The sequence below is a fragment of the Eucyclogobius newberryi genome, unplaced genomic scaffold (genome assembly GCF_026437365.1).
Source record: "Eucyclogobius newberryi isolate DKJ021-1_F unplaced genomic scaffold, fEucNew1.0.hap1 SCAF_9, whole genome shotgun sequence".
Taxonomy (NCBI): Eukaryota; Metazoa; Chordata; class Actinopteri; order Gobiiformes; family Gobiidae; genus Eucyclogobius; species Eucyclogobius newberryi.
In genome coordinates, this window is record NW_027316532.1 from 9,628,979 (window position 1) to 9,650,090 (window position 21,112).

Here is a 21,112-nt window from a genome sequence, read left to right on the forward strand (position 1 = left end):
AAAGTCTTGGTAATTTAACTATATTGTCTGCCTTATTATTGTCATTGATATAATACTTTAACTGTACACATACATTTTTTTGGGTGAAAAGTACTTTCAGCACACTTAGGTACAGTAAATTGCCTAGTGAACTCATGTGAGTGAATGGTTCTTTCTTTGAGCGCTCTCTCTTTCGGACAGCAGAGGGCGCTGTCTTCCCTGCGCGTGCGCGCGCCTTGACGCGGCAGTGCAGTACGCGGCAGCAGGCGGTATCACACGGTGCGGCGGAAGTGGACCGCGGCCGCTTCCTGTTGCAGTGGCTTTGCCCGGTGGAGCTTTTCTTCGCTATGATTGACAGACGCAGCAGAGGTTTACACGGGCATGTCCTCACATTTGCTCGGCTTTTATCTTAACTAATGATTTACAGAAATGGCGAGTGAAGAAAGAACCCACACTTCTCGCCAATTAATAACAACAAGAGCATCATTCGTCGCTTTGCTGCGGATGTTATTTATTGCTTTTATTCACACGACGCGGGCAAACCAACAAGGTTTGTAACGTTAACTTAGCTCTGTGCGTTAGCTTGTGCTAACTTCCGTAGACATTTGTGGTGAAGTGTGGCTCAGGACCAGGCTTCCCTTTAACGGGCCACTTTACCACCGCTGTGGCCCTCGCTCACATTATTTATTACACTAAACTTGCACTTACACTTGCCTTGTAACATTTCTCTGTTGTTAGCAGTACCCTGTACATAAAGCTAATGCTGACTGCTGTCAAAGGTTAAAACTGTTTATGATTGTCCCATCCAGAACTCGTCGTTATTTGGACTTGTAGGTTATTCCACAAAAGACATTGGACAACTTTCTACCGGTTTAAAACGGATCGCTCCATAACACATGCATGACTTCAATCCACGGGAACGAGAAGTTGTCAGACACACTTTGAAGAAAAAGTGACTAACGAGCTTCCACATAAAACTCAAAGTGAAACGCATGCAAACGTGGCTAGTTTTTTGTACGTGTGTGATTGGTCGAGTGGTCAAAGTGACATGTTGCAGCAGATCTTGTCAGATCACCCTGATACTTTTGCCATTCACTGACATGGCTGTGATAAACTGTGCCAACTCTGAAACGTGTCCCGTGCGCCCTTACGTTGTTTACAATAGTGCCAAAGTGGAGCAACACGTCCCAAGCGCTTATCAATACTCGATAGACTTCATCAAATGTTTTGGGATATCTGCAAACATATCATCTGAAAAGTGTAGATGTGAGAAGTGTTCAATACCCTGCTTGTTGTCTGCTAATCCACAATAATACAGACGTTATAAGAAAGATATTATATATGATATTTCCCTTAAAATCTGGTAATAGTAGAATCCATCAGATCCTACAAAACTTTGGCTGTGCCTTCTTCTTCTTCTTCTCCAAGTGTTGTTGTTGTTGTTGTTGTTGTTGTTGTTGTTGTTGTTGTTGTTTTATGGCGGTTGGCATCCGAGTGTTGCATTACCGCCAGACTTTATTCCTCAGACGTTTCGTAGTCCTCAGACTCTGTCGTAGTCCTTCTCCAAGTGTTACATTACCGCCAGACTTTATTCTTTAGACTTTCAAATGTCTGCTTTTATCTCTTCCAAGATATTCCTTTAATTTCAGTGGAAACGTGTGGGTGTATTTTATGACGTGTTCTGCACTTTCACTTTGGCCAAGATCGTTCTTGAAAAAGACATTTCAATCTCAATGTTTAATTTTCTTTACCTAGTTAAATACAATGTAATAAATACATACATACCATTTTAAGATGTTTAATTATAGACAATATATTCAATCTTGTAAGTTTGCAATATTATAAATTCTTCATCTCCCACCTCTTATCGCAAAATACATTAAAGGCGTTCAAAGCATTTTTTCTTCTTTCATTTCTCGATCTGAGGGTGGGAGAGTAGGAGATGACACTGGAAATCATCAAACCGGGTTCATTGTAAGTTCAGGGATGCCACATTGAGGATAATGTATATACTCCGAGGAACACAGGTCACACACACACTTACACACACACACACTTACACACACTTCTGTCCTAACAAGCACCGTTTACTTTTCTGTCGCAGTTAATTTGTCACTACATGTCAAGGCTAATTACAAATGCTGGATTTGTTTTCAAACTTTGGTTCAAAAGCATTAATGGTTTGATGTTGTTTGTGTCAGAGATGAGCTTCCCTGTTTGGTGAAAGCAAAAGTAATTCTATTTTCTAGTTTAGCTTTGCAGGAAGTTTTCGTAACAATTGTCCAAACCACATTGTTTGAAATTTCTGTTTTGTGTCAGTGAATACATTGTGAGTAGACTTAACAGATAGTATATATATTGCCTGTGACACGTGTTTCATGGTTGTCCCTAGTCTAGTCAGAAAGAACTCAAGATTAAACTTCAAATGCACTCTTATCTTTTAGTGGTCACGTTTGTGAGCGCCATAGAGGTGGAGATATATCAAAATTGAAAATATTGCAAAAATTGTTTTGCAAAATTAGAATATTGTAGAATAACATATTTATTCTTAGTTAAATATGTTAAAATGCCCTAAAATAGACGGAAACTAATGTCACTTCCCAAACTTTAGTATGAAATGATATTTCAGCTCTTTTGGTTAGGTTTATGGTCCATGCAAGTTTTCTGCTGAACCTGAACCTCAAATAAGACACACACTTCAGCACGTGCCAATAAAACCCATAGTAAATATATGTTAATTCACAAATTGGCCTTTTACTTTTGTAGAAATAAATACATGTTTTTTGTAAATCTGCGATATAAAAATAATTGTTGCCCTGATAACAAACTGGGAATCGTACATGAGCACACAGATGTTTGCAGCTTGGAAAAATATTGTTGCCAGTTTTTCAGCTACATTTTTTATATCAGACTGATATTGAGATCTGGAAAAACTCTGATCTCGATATTGGGACCCATATATTGCCCATTCCCCAATCTTCACATCACCATCTATCATAGGAATATACTTTTTTGTATATATAAATTTACTCGTATCAAGCATACGTCTCAGGCAGCTGTCATTTTGTCTTACCCAATTTAGACTGTTCTTGATAGTCTGTAAATAAATTGGCTTTACTTTTAATCTGTTCTCTAGCCACTGTAGTTTCGATAAGTTCCCCACTTGAATGTAATGATGTGAATGAATGAATTTGAAAAAGTACATGCATAGTTTCCTGCGCTGTGTACAGGATTTTATTTGTTATTTTTATTTCTTGTCTATCCATGCTATCATTCTTTATTTACAGAATTTGGGGATTGTACAATTGAATCTAGAATGTGCCATTGTTCAAAAACAGAATTGATGGGAGCACTGCTCTTCTAATAACATTTAAGATAATGAACTATTTGTGAACTTATTTGTACAATATGCAGCTAATTAATATGGTAGTCAGACATGTGCATAAAATTGTACCAACACGTCTCTTTTGTCTCCACAGCATTTATACAATCAGACACAATCTTAGAAGTTCTACATTTTGGTGAGGGGAGTCTATTACAGGTAATTACTATGGACTACCTAACCTCGACTACATGTGCAATATCTATTATCTGTCTAACTGTTCTCTTTTTTCAGGCGGACTCTGACATTGATTTTAGTTTATATCATCAACAAAGGTAGGTGTTGCTTACTTCTCACATCAACTTCTATCTGGAGAAACTTAAATGTATTATTTTGGCAACGTCATGGATGTATGGATTCTTTATACATTACACTGGTTGTTGTTTGAAGCTGTCTCAAGGACTTCTGTTGTATCATCAGCTGCAAAGAAGTTGTTCACTGTGCGATGGTTTCCACATATTATGCAGAATCTGACTTGTTGTTGTTTTACTTTTAATGGCGGTTGGCAGCCAACTAAAAAGGGGAATTTCCCGTCACCGACTGTAGTTTTACGTCTTCAAAGTATGTGTTTTACGCTATACCGGAAATAAAAATAAAAAAAATGATAGAATGAGAGAATGGTTTGTTTTATAGTGTCACTTCCTGGTTTGACATGGCCAAATAATATTTGGCAAAGATGACTATTTGAGGTATTCCACAACTGTTACATCACAAAAGCTTGTAGAACTCTACTTCCTGTAATTTGGTCGGATTTTGTCATATATACTTTGAACTTAAAGAATTGAATAGCACGCAAATCTGGACTTGTTTTAGACAAATCTACTAACTGAACCAGAACAAAATAGATTGATTTTATACTCAAACCCGAACCAAAACCAGGATTCGATCATCATTTCAACACCAAACCAGGACATGCCGTTCTTCTACTCTTCTACGCGTTTCTTGAGGATGGTTACTCCTGTCTTGTTCTGTCTAATTGCAGTGTATGGCGTCTGCTGTATGTAAGTGCTCCACGTTCTTGCCCATAAAAGGTTTATCTTGTACAGACATAACTCAACCACTCCCTTCTCTTTTACGTTCATATTTGAGGAAGGCTGTATGTCATAAGTTTTACCTTTTTCTCAAATCTCAATTTCAATTCATAATGTTTATAATTACCGTATACCAAATTGGGCTGCAACATGTAATCAATAATTGCTAACTGAACATTAAACCGACATCTAAAAGGTTTTATCACAAAGCTGAACTGAGCGATTAGTATTTTCAAATGGCAAAAGAACAATATTTTCTTTTTCATATACTTTAATCTGGTACAATTTTAATAAAATATCTTGAAGAAACAACAGAATAACAAAAACATTACTAGCTCTTTAGTTGACAACCAAAATATAATTAATGGCAGCCCGAATATAAAACTTGGCAGGTGCAAAAGCCAAATACCTTTTGTTGTATTTGGTCAATATAAGCACGTAAATCTGTGTTTGTTTGGGGGAATTTAAACTTGTTTGTTGGGCTGTTGGTTTGGGACCCCATGTAAAGTTCAGGTTGACTCTGGACAGAAGCAGCTGAAGAGGCCAAGAGACGGCATGAGCTGCACTTACTCCAATTACGAGCCCTAAGTATTAGCTCCTCAGCGCTAACCCTACTAAGACTGCACAGATTTGACCGCCTTGTGGTCCTGTCTATGCTAACGTGACAAATATTTGACAAGTTGGAAGGGAAAGTAAGAAGAATAGAAGCATAGGCTGCTCAATTATGGAAAAAAATCATTATCACAATTATTTGGTTCATAATTCACATCACAACTATTTTATGCGTTTACTTACTCACTTTTGTTATGTTTTGTTATCTGTAATATTATAGTGTATAGAGATTAAAAATGTGGCATTTGAGGGCCAGAACATGTAATTGACAAGGTTAGGCCAAATAATATGTCTGTTTGCCGTAACCCTACCGGCCCATTTTGAAACTAGCCGACTGAAATAAAAATATCAGCATTTTGTTGAAAAAACTTCTAAACCTTTTATTTTTCAATTAATTCGCCGGCTCACCTCGTGCTGATAAATGTGTCTTTCATCTGAAAGGACTGCTACACACCACGCAACAAATGCAGGTCTTTATGCGTTACCACACTTCGCAATTAACGCATGTCTTTATTTTCAGTCCTCCACATGCATCTGTAATGCGCGCGTGGAAGTCGTCATTTTGCATTAACCAATTTGGTATGCCTCAGTCGGCGCCACTGTAGTTTGCATAAGACATGTGTTTCTCTGTCAAGGTGTGAAATTTGACTTACGCAGATGCATTATGGGATTGAAACACGCCCAGAAGCGTCATCACAACAAACATGGCGGCGCCCGTGTCCCCCGCATGTTCCCCCCGCTCGTCTTAGCTACCAAAATAAAGGATAGCGGCGTACAAAAGGTCGATTGAAATATCTTAAAATCGTGAGCTTTAGTTTCTCGATCGGGTTGAGAGTGACGTTTTCCGTCATTGACTGTTGAAGCCTGACCCCTGGTGGTCACTCCGACTCAAAAAATGACAAAATTTGGATCTTTTTTTTGCCTTCAAAGTAAAAAAAAATAAGAATTTGCCTACCGACCAAGCCAGATGAAAAATATTGACTCGGGTTACAGCAAACAGACAATTTATTTGGGGTAGCCCAATCTTGAATTTTATGAATTGCTCAGGCCTTTTACAATGTACAGAAATAAGATACGTTTGAGAGCTCAACTTAGACTTTAACTAAGAAACTTTGTTGATCCACTAGGGAAATGACATGGACACAGTGGCTCACAACACACGGTGATCACATTTGGACCGTGTCCCTTAAAAGTTAACCAAATGTTTATGGTGTAGAATAATAAAATGCACTGATTTGCATTTTGTTTTCACATCACAATGCCCTTAATTTCAGAACACATTTTATTTGAATAACTAACTTTTCCAGCTCAGGAGTTTTAGTCTTAACAGGCTGAGAAATAGATTTTCAAAGTTAGGGGCCCCCAAGCAATTTCAGGGGCCCACAAGCGCGCGCGGCATAATAATAATAAATAAATGTGTTGTTTTAAACCTGGTTATTACCATGTAAAACAATTTAAAGTACTTTTATCTGTTATTTGATATGAAGAGCACAAATACTGAATCATATAAACCAGAGATCATGATCTTTAAAACTGTTTAATTCAATATAATAATTTTTCTTATATACAATATAAATACTGTTTACAGCATTTGACACAAGGAGATCTTGTGGAATATATGAAATCACGTCCTACAAAATAAACTACTAACATAATATGTTAGTAGTTTATTTTGTAGGACGTGATTTTAAAATTAGACCGGGCATTTCCGAGGACACGTGAACGCAACACGAACGCAGCGGCCAATCAGATGCCCGCTTTCATCGATATTACATCACGGAGACCGCTCGGCCAATGAGAAATGAGAAGACGTGCAAAGTCTGACAAAACGAAACTTAAGCGATGAAAATGCCCCGAATATGGCCAAATTACTAGTTAAATCTTGATTATTTTCGAGGAGGGGCACGGCGGGCCCCTTCCTATTTCAAACCGCGGGCTCACCGGAGATTCAACTGCTTGCGGGCCCCGGGCCCTCGTCTATTTCACAGCCTGCTTAATGCAGTGGTCAGCAGGTTGTCCATTGTCTGTACTTTTTGATGAATTTAAGTAGTGTAAAAGTATTGCAATGTGGCATCTTGTAATGATACTAGTATTGCCAACTCTATGACTATCATTTTTTGTTATCATTTTGAGTACTGCCCCAAGAACCACAGTGAAATTATCATTTTATCTCACTTCCTGAGCACATAGTAGCTTAATATTATCTTATTTTTCTGCCAGCTAATGGGAGTAGGTGAGGACAAGTAGACGTCTTGTGTTTGTATTAAAGACTAGAGCTGAAAAACAGAATATTAATCAGAACACGAATCACAATATATGCATCCGGATAGCCAAATCGGTGTAATCCCTCAGTGTGGGTTCTATTGTAGAAAAAGATAAGTTTTTTTAGACCCTGACCCTAACGAAACGTTTCATCCAGATAGCCAAATCGTCACAGGGTCAAGAAAATCTAAACTCGAATAAATATTGCCTTTAACCCATCCCTGAGTAAAACTAATATTTTAGTTTGTTTAGAGTGAAATTGGCATCATTGGTCTTAATCATTTCACCATCTTTTCCTTGACACTGACCTTGCCTTTTTAAAGCCTTGATTTTAACAGCCTTTTTCACACCTCACTGTGACTTTTGCACCGCCAACTCATGGACATCTTTAATCCTAAAAGAATGTAGCCAGCAGTTGTTTTATTGTGATGCGTGTGGGCTGGCAGAGGCGTGTGGGTTTGTTACAGTAGTGCCTCCCGGGAGAGACATCCATCCCTGTCTGCTCTGAGCTCAACTGCTGTGGCCATTGTTCTTCCTTCGTACACGTAGACCGTGTTGTAGTAAATGGGTGAAATAGATCTGAGCCGAGCCGTTGACTCCCGGGTAATGTTGGAGTAATGACACCACCACTACAACATCAACAACCGTTTCTGCCTTTCCCTCAGTCAGAAATCCTTATTCACGTTTTCATTTTTGTACAATAGTTCTATTTGAGACTTCTTTCACAGTGGAAAAAGAAACCAGTTTTACTAAAGCTAGACACTTAAATGACCAGTATCATGTTATTGTTATGGGGTTTAACATTAAAGTGTATGACAAAGTAATTAGATTAAATATTTCACTGAAACTTCATTGGCAAAATGTTTAGCTGTTTTCCCTTTGTTTTCCATAGTTTGACAATTTTGATTTAATCATTTTACTTGCTGGTTGGACATAGTCAGCAAATGTGATATACATAGAGGTAATTGTTGTCTAACCGTTACCTAGCAACCATATGGTAAATAAGGGCGAAACTGAGTAAGCGGTTGATATTCAGGTATGGAAAAACATGCAGTGGTTTTGAAAAATAATCTTCAAATAAATTAGAAAACCAAATGAACCTCATTGGATTATGGGCTAAAACTTGCCTAATTTACACTATAAATACAAATATGATTGCCAACACCTGTAATGTCTTACATTCATGTTTAAACTTTGGATGAATCATTATTGTAATGATAACAGGGAACTTTTCCTCACTAAAGTAATACATCCTCAAATCATATAAGTAATACTTCTTTTCTTCCCTTTTGACTTTTCCATTCTGGAACATCCACCATAAACCATAATGATCTGCTTCATAGCTTGCAGAAATGTACCTGATGCCCTCCCTTATAGACTTGAAGGGTAATAACTCCTTGTGACTAGGTTTTGTGTCTCTGAGATCTTAAATAATAATATTGTAGGTGACTATGGCTATGATGATTAATTGTGTCACTCTGTCACTTTGGACTGTACCTGCATCATTAATGAACTTTTGCATATGTTTTACATAAAGTCTCTCATTACACCGAGTCTGCCTGTACCAAAGACAAGGCTGGCTCCTCTTCAGGCACCGTGCAGCTTATTGTTGCTTTACACCTGTCGTCCAACAGGTTTGGTGGGTTGTGTCCATCCTACAGTCAGTGCTCAGCCGATGCACACTTGAGCATTGCTTCGCCGTGAGTGATTGAACATCATACAGGACAGCCTTTGTGTGTCGCGGTGTTTTGCTTTTGCGATGGACACCTGCGAAAACTTTACATACGGAAATGGGCAACTATGCATGGGACGGGTTCTTGGTTGTCATCGACACTTGTAAAAAAGAAAGAAAGTGACAAGACCGTGTTTTTCGAGTCTCGTTTGCCTGAACCACTCCAGCATGGAGGCGACTTCTCCTGCACTTTTCTTCTTCCTGACGTACCTTTTTCTTTTCTGTAGCACATCCCCGCATCGAGGGAACTGCCGCCCTATACGATTTGAACCTCCGATGTTGGACTTCCATGAACAGTAAGCAGTTTATTCTTATATCTGTGATCACCTTAAAACATGACTCTGGGTGTTATTTTAATATTGTTATTGAGCCACACCTAGATTCAGCCTGTTGTGTTAAGCCAATGCGGTGATGGCATACCTAAAGCATTAACCAGATCTCTGGTATTCGCTGAACCAAACCCATGTCATGTCATGTGTAATGTAGGTGACTTAAGGCTCCTGCTCCACCCTGACCGCCCTGTGTGCACACCTGTGCCTGCGACCTAACTTCACTTACATGCTCTCACTTCTGAGTACCGGTCCGTGTAGTTACTTTAGTTAGAGCCATCTTTCTTTTCCTGAGTAGTGCACGCAGTGGCTCAAGTTAAGGACTGAATGACCAAGTAAAATTATCTAGATTTTTCCTGACATACTATATTGCAGTCAGCTTGTCGAAATATATAAAAGCAACAATATTCCATTTCAATGTGCACATTTCAGCTCGACCAGCTGCATTATCACTTAATCACAAACCTTTGAGAACATTTGTAAAGGTCTAAAGTAAACTATTGCTGCATTTCAGATGACATCACCAGGGGTCAGTGAGAATGAATATTGTTTTAACGTACATTTTCATGGAAACATAGCAATAGATGTGATCACTTATTGAATATTTATTATGGAAATACAATGAATAGAGAAGTGCGTCTGGGAGTATGACCTAGAACCTCAAACCATCCACCTCAAACCATCCACTTGCCATACACCTGATGGCCCACAGAGAGAAAACATTTTCTTAGCAGAGATCATTTTATCGAGCTCTACTCTTCTCTAGCAATGACCAGCAAGTGAAGGAAAATAAAACAAATGTCTATCTTGTAATAGGTTGATAAAACATTCAAACAGCTTGAGGGAAAATGGAGTGACAGCCATGCAAAGTGCAGTGAGCTGAGCTGGCGTTAGGGCGGAGTATGCAAATGATCTTTTTCAATCCTTGATCTTTAAAAAAATAATCACTATGTAATCGATCACTTGTGGACAAATGAAAAATCTGATGTTTTAGAAGGTCCATAAATGACCTGAAAAATATTGGAACATGAAAAAATCTGAATTGCTTCTTGGTTTAAGCCAAATAATACATTTCCACTAATTTAGCCATTGAAAGCTTCTGTCAGTGATTCTATAGGGAAAGGGTTGTAGTCCTAATATGTCTTTGTCCGCTCTGAGGACTGTTTATAAAAGCCCATACAACATTATCCTTAGGAGAAACACTTTACTCACTCTTGTGTGTGAGGGATTGGTGGTGCTTGTAGGGGCTGATGGCGCGGACTGGCAGCCTCATTTCTGTCAATCTACCCCAGGGCAGCTGTGGCTACAGTAACAGCTATCTGAGTAGAGGGAATTAATACTGCAATGTAAAGCACTTTGCACTTTGAGTCTCTTTTAAAAGATGCTGTATAAAATCCAGTAGTAATACATTTTCTTTTACAGTTTGAACCATCAGCAGTGAAGCTTGTTCTAACCTCGTGTCTTGTGTTTACAGGCCTGTTGGAATGCCCAAAATGGAGAAAGTTTATTTACATAATCCAAGCTCAGAAGAAATAAGTTTGATATCAATATCAGCAACAACGGCACATTTTCATGCATCCTTTTTCCAAAATAGGGTAAGTACATTGTCATGAGGTTTGGTGATTGCAGTGCCAATAGACAAGTTGCCTCCAAATCTAATTTGGTTGTTCAATGTTCAGAAGTACTGCCCAATTTGTCAACAGTAGCCCCCTCCTACTTACTAGTGAGGAATACCGTTTGATTTCAATTCAATTCAATTTTGTAGCGCCCAAAATCACAACAGCAGTTGCGTTGGAGGGCCACAGTGAAAAACAGATTAAACAATGTCCATAGGGACTTGGCAGTGTCCCAGCATCCCCTGTCCTTAGACAAATGTCCCAGCATCCCCTGTCCTTAGACAAATGTCCCAGCATCCCCTGTCCTTAGACGACAAATGTCCCAGCATCCCCTGTCCTTAGACGACAAATGTCCCAGCACCAGCATCCCCTGTCCTTAGACAAATGTCCCAGCATGACAGCTTGGTGCGGTTGCAGTGTGCCTATGATTGGAGAGGCTGTATTAAGTAAGCCATTAACTATTAAACCATTTCAGGATGTACCGTATTGTCAACAGAGAATACTTCACTTACGTAAACATTTATCAGAAAAATAAGACTTCTTTTTTTTTTATTGTGCAACAAATATTGTGAATGGAAATCAGGCCTTTGTTGTAAAATCATTGCTTGAAAATCTGAAACATTTTTGATTTCTGCGGATATGATTTTGTGTTGGTGAACACTCCCTTGTTCAGGAAATACCTGTTTTCTGCCTTTACTTACACAGTGTATGAGAGATATGAAGTTAACTAAAGTCATTTAAGGAAGCTACTGCAATCTAGGGCTTTGGAAACTAAACTGAAAGAGGACATAGTTGACAGCGAATGGAGTGGTTCTGTGTGAGATTGTATTTCAGTTTGTGGATATGGTATCAAAATACATACAGTGAAAATTTTTAGATTTTTGTCCTCACAAAATAAACGGGCAAAATGACTGAGCTAAAATGAATTAACATAACCTCCAACCAACATACTATCATATGCAGTAGCTGCAGTAAGGAGCTCTCTGATAAAGTGTGGCACAGATGGGCTGGTGCAGTATTTTTGGGACTATATGATAAATGAATGGAAGAGGCATTATAGGCCTAATATTAATCAGCGCCTGTATCTTATAAAAGCCCATTGCTGTCAAATAAATATTTCAAATTCAAACTATTTAACAAATATGCCTTTACCAATTTGATGGTGTAGATTTGTATACATTTTATTTCTGTTTCTTTAGCGCTTAGTTGAAATAGATCTATGTAATCTGGGATCAATATGTATGACCCCGATAAACACCAGTCCTTACACCCATAATATAAATCTACTGGTAGATATCTAGGTCTTGCCAACCCAAAAAGTAGATCTCGAGCTAAAAAAAGTTTCCCATTCCAGCTTTAGGGCATGTTTTGTTTGAAGATGACAAATTACCTGCCCCTCTGGACATTATACATACTTTAGTTTACACATTTGATACAGTATTGAATTCGCTAGAGAGGGCTTTTAACAGTGGTTACACAAGGATTTCACTCTATCATTCATTTGTCAAGAAAAATTGTGACTCATCTTTGCGTTCTTCCTCAGAATTTTTCGAGAAGTGTGAAGTAGCTTGTGCAGCGAGTAAAAGTGGTGCTTTTGTGCTTTGAGCTTTGTGAAACAAAATTCCCATTTCAATTATTTGTTGTTTTTATGTAGCTTTGAGAATAAGATAAGATAAACCTTTAATGGTACTATTCATGTTTTTGTAATAATTGGTCAAGCCAATAATAAAAGCTGTCAACTCTTAAATATATGGCATATATGGCAAAACAAATTGAAACATAATGCAACATAATCATGATCACAATTATCGCTCTAATCAGTTACAAACCTGTAGGTTCTAAAGGATGAATTATAACCATTTTCTCTTTTGAATAAATTGAAATACATTCAATAATTATATAAGTTAGTTTTCATCAAAATGATCAAAGTCCAAGCATAGTAGGAGAAATTGTGAACAAGTTTACAATTTGCTGCTTTAAAACTACCCAGTTAATTACAAAAACTCTGACTGTCACTAGCAGACGCCACAGACACTCCACCAAACTGCTAATGCTGTAATGTGTTTGTGCGGACACTTCTAGGGTCTGGTATTGTCTGGGGTGATGGAGGTTACTACATTCTAATCATTTGTCTTTTCTTTTCTCTTCTGTCTGTAGATAATCCCCCCAGGAGGAAACACATCGTTTGATGTTGTTTTTCTGGCTCGAGTAGTTGGAAATGTTGAAAACACTTTATTTATTAATACTTCGCATCATGGAGTGTTCACATACCAGGTACTAATAGCATTTTAAGGGCGTGCCCACTTTCATAGATAGTAGCCGTATAAACCAAAACTAATGCCTGCAACAAGGAAGTACTCACTACTAGTTGACTTATAAGCACTACTAGCTGTATTATTTTGGTTTTGGTTCTTTGCTCTACATCTTGAGCAACCAGGTTGTTTCACACGCCCTCTGCAGACAGAGCAGTCGTGTGTGACTAGCAATCATTCTATGTAATAACATTGCAAATGTATTTTTATCATCGTAAAAACAGTAGCATTATTAAATTAAAAAAAATTAAATAAATTAATCATATAATATATTGATTTTAAATATTTAAATATTCTAGAAGCCTTCAGTCACCATATTTTAACCTTTATTTTAAATACATATAAAAAAATATAATAATACATTTATTAGTAAATGGTAAACATATAAAACAAATAATATATATATAAATATATGTGTGTGTGTGTATATATACACAAGCAATGCATACTGATTGTTAATGTTCAGCTTATTAGGAGCTAAGGGCGCGGTTATTTTATTACATGGTTTACGGCTTGGTACATAAGGTGGATTGATACAAAGCAAGTTCTGAACTGGTATTTATTAGTCTGTTTGATTAAATTGCTCCTCTTCTCTGGCTAGGTTTTTGGGGTTGGCATCCCAAACCCATACAGGCTGCGTCCATTTATAGGGGCCCGCGTCCCGGTGAACAGCAGCTTCTCTCCTCTCATTAATATCCACAATCCGTTCAGCGAGCCGCTGCAGGTGAATCTGAGGCCTGCTTTACTTTGTTTTGAATATATGTTAATCATTTTTTGACACATTTCTATTTCTGTGCTGGAGGTTGTGGAGATGTACTCCAGTGGTGGAGACCTGCACCTAGAGCTCCCCACTGGACAACAAGGAGGGACTGGGAAACTATGGGTTAGTCACTGCTTTATAAATTATATTTTGTATATTTGTTACCATTTACATACAATGTTATCCCATGCACTGTTGTGGAAATATCCTTCTGTAAGAACCAAACCGTACCAGCTATTTTCATGTAATAAAAGTAATATCAGATTTACCTCCCGTAGTTATATTGTAAAAGCAGCTTTTAGTGTGAAAATGAAACCACTATGTCCTGTCTGCATCTTATAGAGTTTTATTCTCCACAAAGCAGGAAGTGTGTTGTTGGCATGCTGGTTGTTGGTTTTACTGTAACGCTAAACTCTGTCCCATGTCTCACTCTGTCCCTCTGTCCCATTAGTACTGCGAGAAAATCCTCTACAGTCTAGAAAACATTTTCCCCACAGAGCTAAAAGCTAACTGCTGGTTTTTGGCCGTCAGGGCACCTACAGTTTACAAAAGGTTGCACAACAGCTCTGTGGACAGAGGTTGCTGCTATATACTAACAAAACAAGCTGTTACTTTTAATCCAGTATTTAGTCTCACATAACCCTGACCAACGAGAGCGAGAGCTGCTAGAGCGGAGCAGAATGAGGCAAAGCTAAATATTAATAAGCCGTTTTAAAGAAAAAGTAAAAGTTAATGATCTGAAAATAGGCCAACAAATCAAATCTTTGTGAAAGTTGTACGTCCCTGTCAGTGGAAAACCAGCAGTTTGTTTTTACATTGCGCTCAATGGGAAAAATACTTTCTGGACTGCAGTTCCAATGGACTGGCCTCTAGTCCAACTTATGACAGGTTAAGATAGTATAACCCTATCCACATTTTTTAATAGATCCATGAATACGTGGGAAAATAGCTTTACTGACAGCCACTGGACGTATCTACCCATTAAAGGCTTAACTGGCAACATGCGCCAATGAGCTCCACCGTAGCCTCAAAGAGACAGCCGTGTTTAAAGACCTGGGGCTTGCTCTTGCCTCTGAAAGAAGTGAAAAGCACTCATAAACTCATTGTGGTGAATTACATTTGGACCGCTGCTAAGTTTATCATGAACTAGTTCTGTTTTTTTTTTTGTAAGACAGTAAGAATCAGGTTCAGCACCCTCCCACTTATTTCATTAATTTTACAATTGTGGACATGTTGCTTTAAACAATAGAACTAATTCAACTATATTGCATGTTATTGTGCTTCAATTGCACTGCTTACAGGAGATCCCTCCATTTGAAACAAAGGGAGTGATGAGAGCCAGTTTCTCATCCAGAGATGCGGACAACCACACAGCGTTTATCCGAATAAAAACCAACGCCGCTGAGGACCAGTTCATCATCCTCCCTGTGGAAGTAGAAGTCTCCTCAGGTCTGACCCCGTTTCACTCTTTTACAAGACACACATGTAAACAGGCCCAACCTGGAGACCTACCGTATTTTTCTAACTATTAAGTCGCACCGGAGTATAAGTTGCACCAGTCAAAAAATGCATAATAGAGAAGAAAAAAAACATAACTTGCACTGGAGTATGAAATGCGGTTGCAAGTGTGAAAATAACAAATAATATCACACATAAGTCACTCTGGAATATAAGTTTATAAGAATAAATATACCCCAGCCAAAACTATGAAAAGAGGTGCGAAGAGGTATAGTCCGGAAAATCCGGTAGTACATTTTGACACATTTGAAGTTGAGCAGGGTAAAACTGAGATTAAAACAGATTGAACTTTGTGTTCCTCATGTTTCTTTGTTGCTGGTACTTGTGCTTAGCCCTTACTAAACTAAGAATGTGACTAAAACCTTTGAATAACTTTTTCATAAAGTAGCTGCTTTTGTAACTGTGTTTTCACTTTGTAGCACCTGGTATATACTCCTCCACAGAAATGCTTGACTTTGGCACACTGCGGTCACAAGGTATGACCGCCTACGACAACTGTGAAACTGAACAGGAAAATGGTCTGCCTTCAACTTTGTCTAATTTTGTGGTTTGTTCTACTTCCTCAAACAGATCGCCCAAAACTGCTAAATCTACACCTTTTAAATTCAGGAACCAAAGATGTCCCAATAACTGTATGTAGCATTTAGCTGACTTGTAAACAGCCATTGCAGTTTATATTATTTTGTACTTATTTCTTTCTACTTTTTTGCACTATTTCTAGAGTGTACGCACAACACCGTCAAATGAAGCCGTCACAATAGACTTCAAAGCAGTAACACTTAAAGCAGGAGAAAGCAGCTATACCAAAGTAGCAAGTATAAGTTTCGACGGTAAGTTTTTATTTTATTAGGTTTATCTGAATTCCTGTCTAGTCATTTGCATAGCCACCTCAGTCCTGACAGAGCTTCTTTATGCCTTGGTTTGCGTGTTTGCACAACATCCTCTTGTGTGGTGGTTTGCATATTTTTAGTTCATTTTATCCCCCGTTTGATCTGTCATTACATTTTTGTATCTTTGCAGCATCTAAAGCCAGAAGATCATATCAGACTTTGGGTAAAATAACAGTAAAAGCAAAAGAAAAGAGTTACTCCAAGCTTGAAATCCCTTACCAAGCAGAAGTGTTAGAAGGGTGAGTCCTTTTGCCTTAAGGTTCCCTTGACATTTTGGCAAAAGTTCAAATGTTAGTGTGTTACAGATACATTCATTTAGGAAATTAAAACACCAACATATATTTAAATACTTCATAGTTTACTATTGGTATACCTTGGGTTTTGATTTCCTTCTGACAATTTATTCTGAAACACTATTGTAACGCATGTAATACCTTAATAATATGGTAATAACACGGTATTTGACAGTGTTAATTATAAACTTACCATTGACAAAACTGAAATACTGCGCCTCATGCGCTCTGCTCCTCTGGTCTCTGCTAGTGCGGCGCCAGCGTGGGCATGCTCTGTAACCAAAGCGCTACTTTAGGAATGTAAGATTATTCAGCGCCTTTCATGGACAATCATTTAGTACAAATATACTTGGCCTTGATCTAGCTAAAGACCTTTTGTGCAATTTGTTAGCAAAAAACTGGCCTTACTGTTCGGGGCATATTTAGGTCCCTTGAAGCCCTAGTTCATACTTTCTACACTTGGTTGTTGCTTTTATATTGAATCTGCTGGAACCATTAAAACGGTCAAAATGTATATTGGGTGCATTTTTCTGCTTTGTGCTGAAAATGGACCTAAACCTCTTTTATGTAAATGTTTTCTTTTGGCAGATACCTGGGGTTTGACCACACAGCAACACTGTTCCACATCCGGGACAGTCCTGTCGACCCAGTGGACAGACCCATTTATCTCACAAATGCCTTCAGTTTTGCCATCAGGATTCATAATGTGTCGCTGCCAGAGGAGGCAAAAACCATGTTCAATGTAAGTCACTTTCACTGTGAGCTCTTGGAATATGTGGCAATGGTGTCGTCCGCTTGCATCTATATGAATTTGGATTATTGAAAGTATAAATTTGCAGCTTGGCTATCGTCAGTATTCAAAATGTGCTTGATCTGAATATTTTCATTGAAGGTGTGTGGAGGAAAAGAGTAGGACATAGTAGAAAAAGCTTCAGTTGTAGTCATCTGGACTCAGTTTGAAAAAATAGACGTTTCGACTCTCATCCAAGAGTCATTGCCAATAAAAGAATTTAGATCGAGAACTCCGATATTAATACTGTTCTGTGGTAAGACCCACCCATTGGGAGGAGCCTTCCTGAAGTAGAAAGAGTTGTTTGTTTCAACAGAAACTCCCCCCTTGTATCTACCGAGCTAGCCTATTCAGAATCTTAATGGGCTATTAGAATCCTCTTTGTCTTTGTGAGACCCTGGCTCAACCACCCTGAGTACCTGATTAGCATCTAAATGTCCTTGTCCTGGTCCTCTACCTTTCCAGGGGTTCAGTAACCCATTATAAATAACAGGAAGATTAAACCTTAGCCCTCCATTTCTGTTTAAAGAAGGTCTTTCTTTTTTAACAAAAATAGCTTCCTTGACTCCTCTTTCAAACCATCTTTTCTCCCTGCTTAAAACCTTCACCTCACCGTCTTCAAACGAGTGATTAGAGGCTTCAAGATGGAGATGCACGGCACTCTGAGGTCCTGAACTTGTATTTCTTCTGTGCTGATAAAGCCTCTTGTGTAGAGTAAGACGTTTACAAATGGGCTGAATCACCTGAAGACATTCTTGGTTGACTAAAGTCATGCGTTTATTGACTAAAACTACGGCTGTCAGCCTTGTTTTTCACTCTGTTCACCTGTCAAGATGATTTATGAAGATAAATGGTCTCAAACATCTCTCACTAAGTACCACTAAAGTGTGTCAGTCCCAAAGATAAAGATGTTTGACAAGGACTGAATAAACTACAAGTAATTTGGAGGTGTGAAAGTTGGATAGTTTTCCACATTGTTGACAAAGACAAAACAGTAGCATTTTACTGTATATATTTTTATATTGTGAATCTTATGCATTTGGTAGCATCGTCACAAAATGAATAAAGGTTGCTGTCTTTACATTCTGAAAGGAATAAATGTTTCATGTCACAAGAGGCCAAAAGGAAGTGAAGGAACATGTTTAGCCAGTGGCAAAATGACCCAAAATATATCCTTTTGTTGGTCTAAAAATGGCTGGAGTTTGATCAAGTGCTATATTGAGGTGCTTTTTGGTGGAAGCGAGTACAGTCCAGTAATAACTTTCAACAGATGTTACTCAGAGAATATTGCAAAATTAAACGTAGATACAGTATACTCACTGACTCAATGGTGAAAGATTTTTTCAGTCTCATGAGCCACTTTGGCGTGTTGAATTTGATGCAAAACCCTCCTAAACTTGGCTCTGTACAGACAGAGTATTGTAAGATTCGATTTTATCTCAGTCCAGACGAATATTTCTCAATATTTAATTTCTTTTAACAAAATAGATGTCAAGCTTGAAGCCAGAAGTGTACAGTACAATAACCAAGTTCTGCATTTGTGGCTGGTTTAAGATAAGATAAGATAATCCTTTATTGTCCCACATGGGGAAATTCCATTGATGCAACGCAGGTAGATACAGAGGTAGATACAGAAGAAAAGAACCTTTCAATGTTGACATTACAATGGGACTACTATTTCTGAGCCTTTTTGTAACTACTCACTTTGTTGTGTTCAGGTGCAGAACTTCAGCGCACCCATCTCCATCCCGCCTCACGAGTCCCGGTACATCTTCTCCCTTTTGTTCAGACCAATCCGACCATCCATTCACATCGACAGCAACCTCCTACTCATCACAAACGCATCCAAGTTCCACCTGCCGGTCCGGGCCTACACCGGCTTCCTCGAGGTGGGTTTCAAACCAGAACAACTCGAATAAACAAATGATTGGTCCGTTTGTTGCAGTTATGGAAGGAAATTGATTTAAACTTGGACAGTGTTTACATACATTTACAAAATCCATACCCAGACGTAACACATGCCTTTGTTTATGTTCAGCCGCTGGTCCTGTCCCCCAGTCTGAAGAAAAACCTGCTGGACTTTGGCATTCGTAGCGCTACAGACACCAGCAGCATCACGTTTGTTGTGGTGAACAGCAATCCCATAGAGGTCTGTGTACATGTTGTTGCGTAATGCTTGAGCCGTATACTGTACAAGAATGGCTCTTTTGTATTCGTAGATGAAGGTGCAGATGTATTTATTTCTTATGACAGAAAACAAAGATGAACAAAAAACACAAACAAATTAATGTTGATAAAAAAACTTGAAGATGTTCAATTTCTTCTTTTAGTTTGTCAAGTCAAATTGTACGCGTTTTCAAACCCACATTTCGTTGTTCAGTTGGAGCTTAAGTCGTGGTTGGTGACTGGAGACAGCCTCTCGATGGAGCTGCTGAGGACCGAGCGGGGAAACGCCACTGCGGCTCAGAATCGCCACAGAGAGCTGCAGAACGCCTCTGCTTCGCCGCACAGAACGGTAACTGTCACTTTGATCTTTTTGTGTTCCTAATAAGTAAATTGAGTGATTCTCAGTTACAACAAACAATGCAGTTGTATTGTGGAATATGTGTACTGCAAACTGAATCAATGTTGGAGCATCATTGTTACAAGCCAGTTGTGGTGCATCTCAATCTATTTGGTTATTAATTGACAATGAATAATTACCACAACTGACTGATGTTCTCCAGTGTAACGTGCACATGTTGTGGCTTAAGGTGATTCCACTCCGTCACATCCAAACAGCACGTTTTCTTGGACTTAAAATGTTAATTAAAACACATATCTTTTCAAGGCGATATTGGCATCAGGTTATTACGCAGTGTTTCGAGTCACGCTGGTTGCTAAGGCTCTGGAGGGCACATACGACGGAGCTGTCCACATAACCACAGACTATGAGGTCAGCACAATCGAATCTGCAGAAAGTCTTTGAAAAGTTTTGTTTTGTTGATTTTTTTTTTTTTTTGCTCCTTAGATCTTAACCCTCTCAGTGAAAGCTCTCATCGCTGTGGGCACGTTAAACAGCTCTCCCAAACACATTGTTTTGCCATCTTCATTTCCTGTGAGTGTATTAAAGCAGTAGATACTGTATGCTGTACAAATGAGTTATACAGCTGTGCATTTCATAGCATAAAAGATTATTTGCCCTGGAGCAAACAGTAGTTTTGTCATCATCTCATATAATTAAATTATATAATTGCCCTGTAAATTATTTAACTTCTCACGTGTGCTACTGTCTATTTAATGTATGTATGCTTTTTATCCAGCAACATTTACTCTTGCACCTGAGAGTTAATAATATAAACTAATTTTTTTTTCTTCAGGGAAAAGTGGTCCACCAGAGCCTGAGTATCCAGAGTTCGTTCACACAGAAAGTTCGTCTGCAGCAGATTCGCTCTCTCACTGAAGACATCCGCTTCTTTTACAAACGACTGAGAAACAACAAGGACGAGCTAGAGCCCAGACGAAAAACAAAGGTTTGTTTCTCCAGGAGCATCTCGAACGCCACATCTGTCCTTATGCACAGACTTATTTGCTTTCCGCTCCATCTTTTCCAGGTGGCAAATATTT

The 21,112-nt window shown here is 38.5% G+C and overlaps 1 protein-coding gene across 2 annotated transcripts in view; it reads left to right on the top strand.

Annotated features, from left to right (window-relative positions):
• The first annotated feature begins 278 nt into the window (after positions 1 to 278).
• The window catches only part of tmem131 (transmembrane protein 131), a 35,322-nt gene continuing 14,488 nt past the window's right edge, over positions 279 to 21,112 (top strand). For both annotated transcript variants that reach the window (XM_072439522.1, XM_072439523.1), the window contains exons 1-21: positions 279 to 529; positions 3,459 to 3,520; positions 3,596 to 3,636; positions 9,226 to 9,294; positions 10,802 to 10,922; positions 13,101 to 13,217; positions 13,857 to 13,979; positions 14,058 to 14,138; positions 15,317 to 15,464; positions 15,953 to 16,009; positions 16,104 to 16,165; positions 16,255 to 16,363; positions 16,554 to 16,662; positions 17,305 to 17,458; positions 19,225 to 19,395; positions 19,545 to 19,655; positions 19,887 to 20,021; positions 20,337 to 20,441; positions 20,517 to 20,603; positions 20,866 to 21,018; positions 21,100 to 21,112. The exon at positions 21,100 to 21,112 is cut by the window's right edge and continues 63 nt beyond it. In XM_072439522.1, coding sequence (XP_072295623.1) covers positions 409 to 529; positions 3,459 to 3,520; positions 3,596 to 3,636; positions 9,226 to 9,294; positions 10,802 to 10,922; positions 13,101 to 13,217; positions 13,857 to 13,979; positions 14,058 to 14,138; positions 15,317 to 15,464; positions 15,953 to 16,009; positions 16,104 to 16,165; positions 16,255 to 16,363; positions 16,554 to 16,662; positions 17,305 to 17,458; positions 19,225 to 19,395; positions 19,545 to 19,655; positions 19,887 to 20,021; positions 20,337 to 20,441; positions 20,517 to 20,603; positions 20,866 to 21,018; positions 21,100 to 21,112 — 2,149 coding nt within the window. In that variant the 5' untranslated portion in view covers positions 279 to 408. The remainder of the gene's footprint in view (positions 530 to 3,458; positions 3,521 to 3,595; positions 3,637 to 9,225; positions 9,295 to 10,801; positions 10,923 to 13,100; positions 13,218 to 13,856; positions 13,980 to 14,057; positions 14,139 to 15,316; positions 15,465 to 15,952; positions 16,010 to 16,103; positions 16,166 to 16,254; positions 16,364 to 16,553; positions 16,663 to 17,304; positions 17,459 to 19,224; positions 19,396 to 19,544; positions 19,656 to 19,886; positions 20,022 to 20,336; positions 20,442 to 20,516; positions 20,604 to 20,865; positions 21,019 to 21,099) is intronic.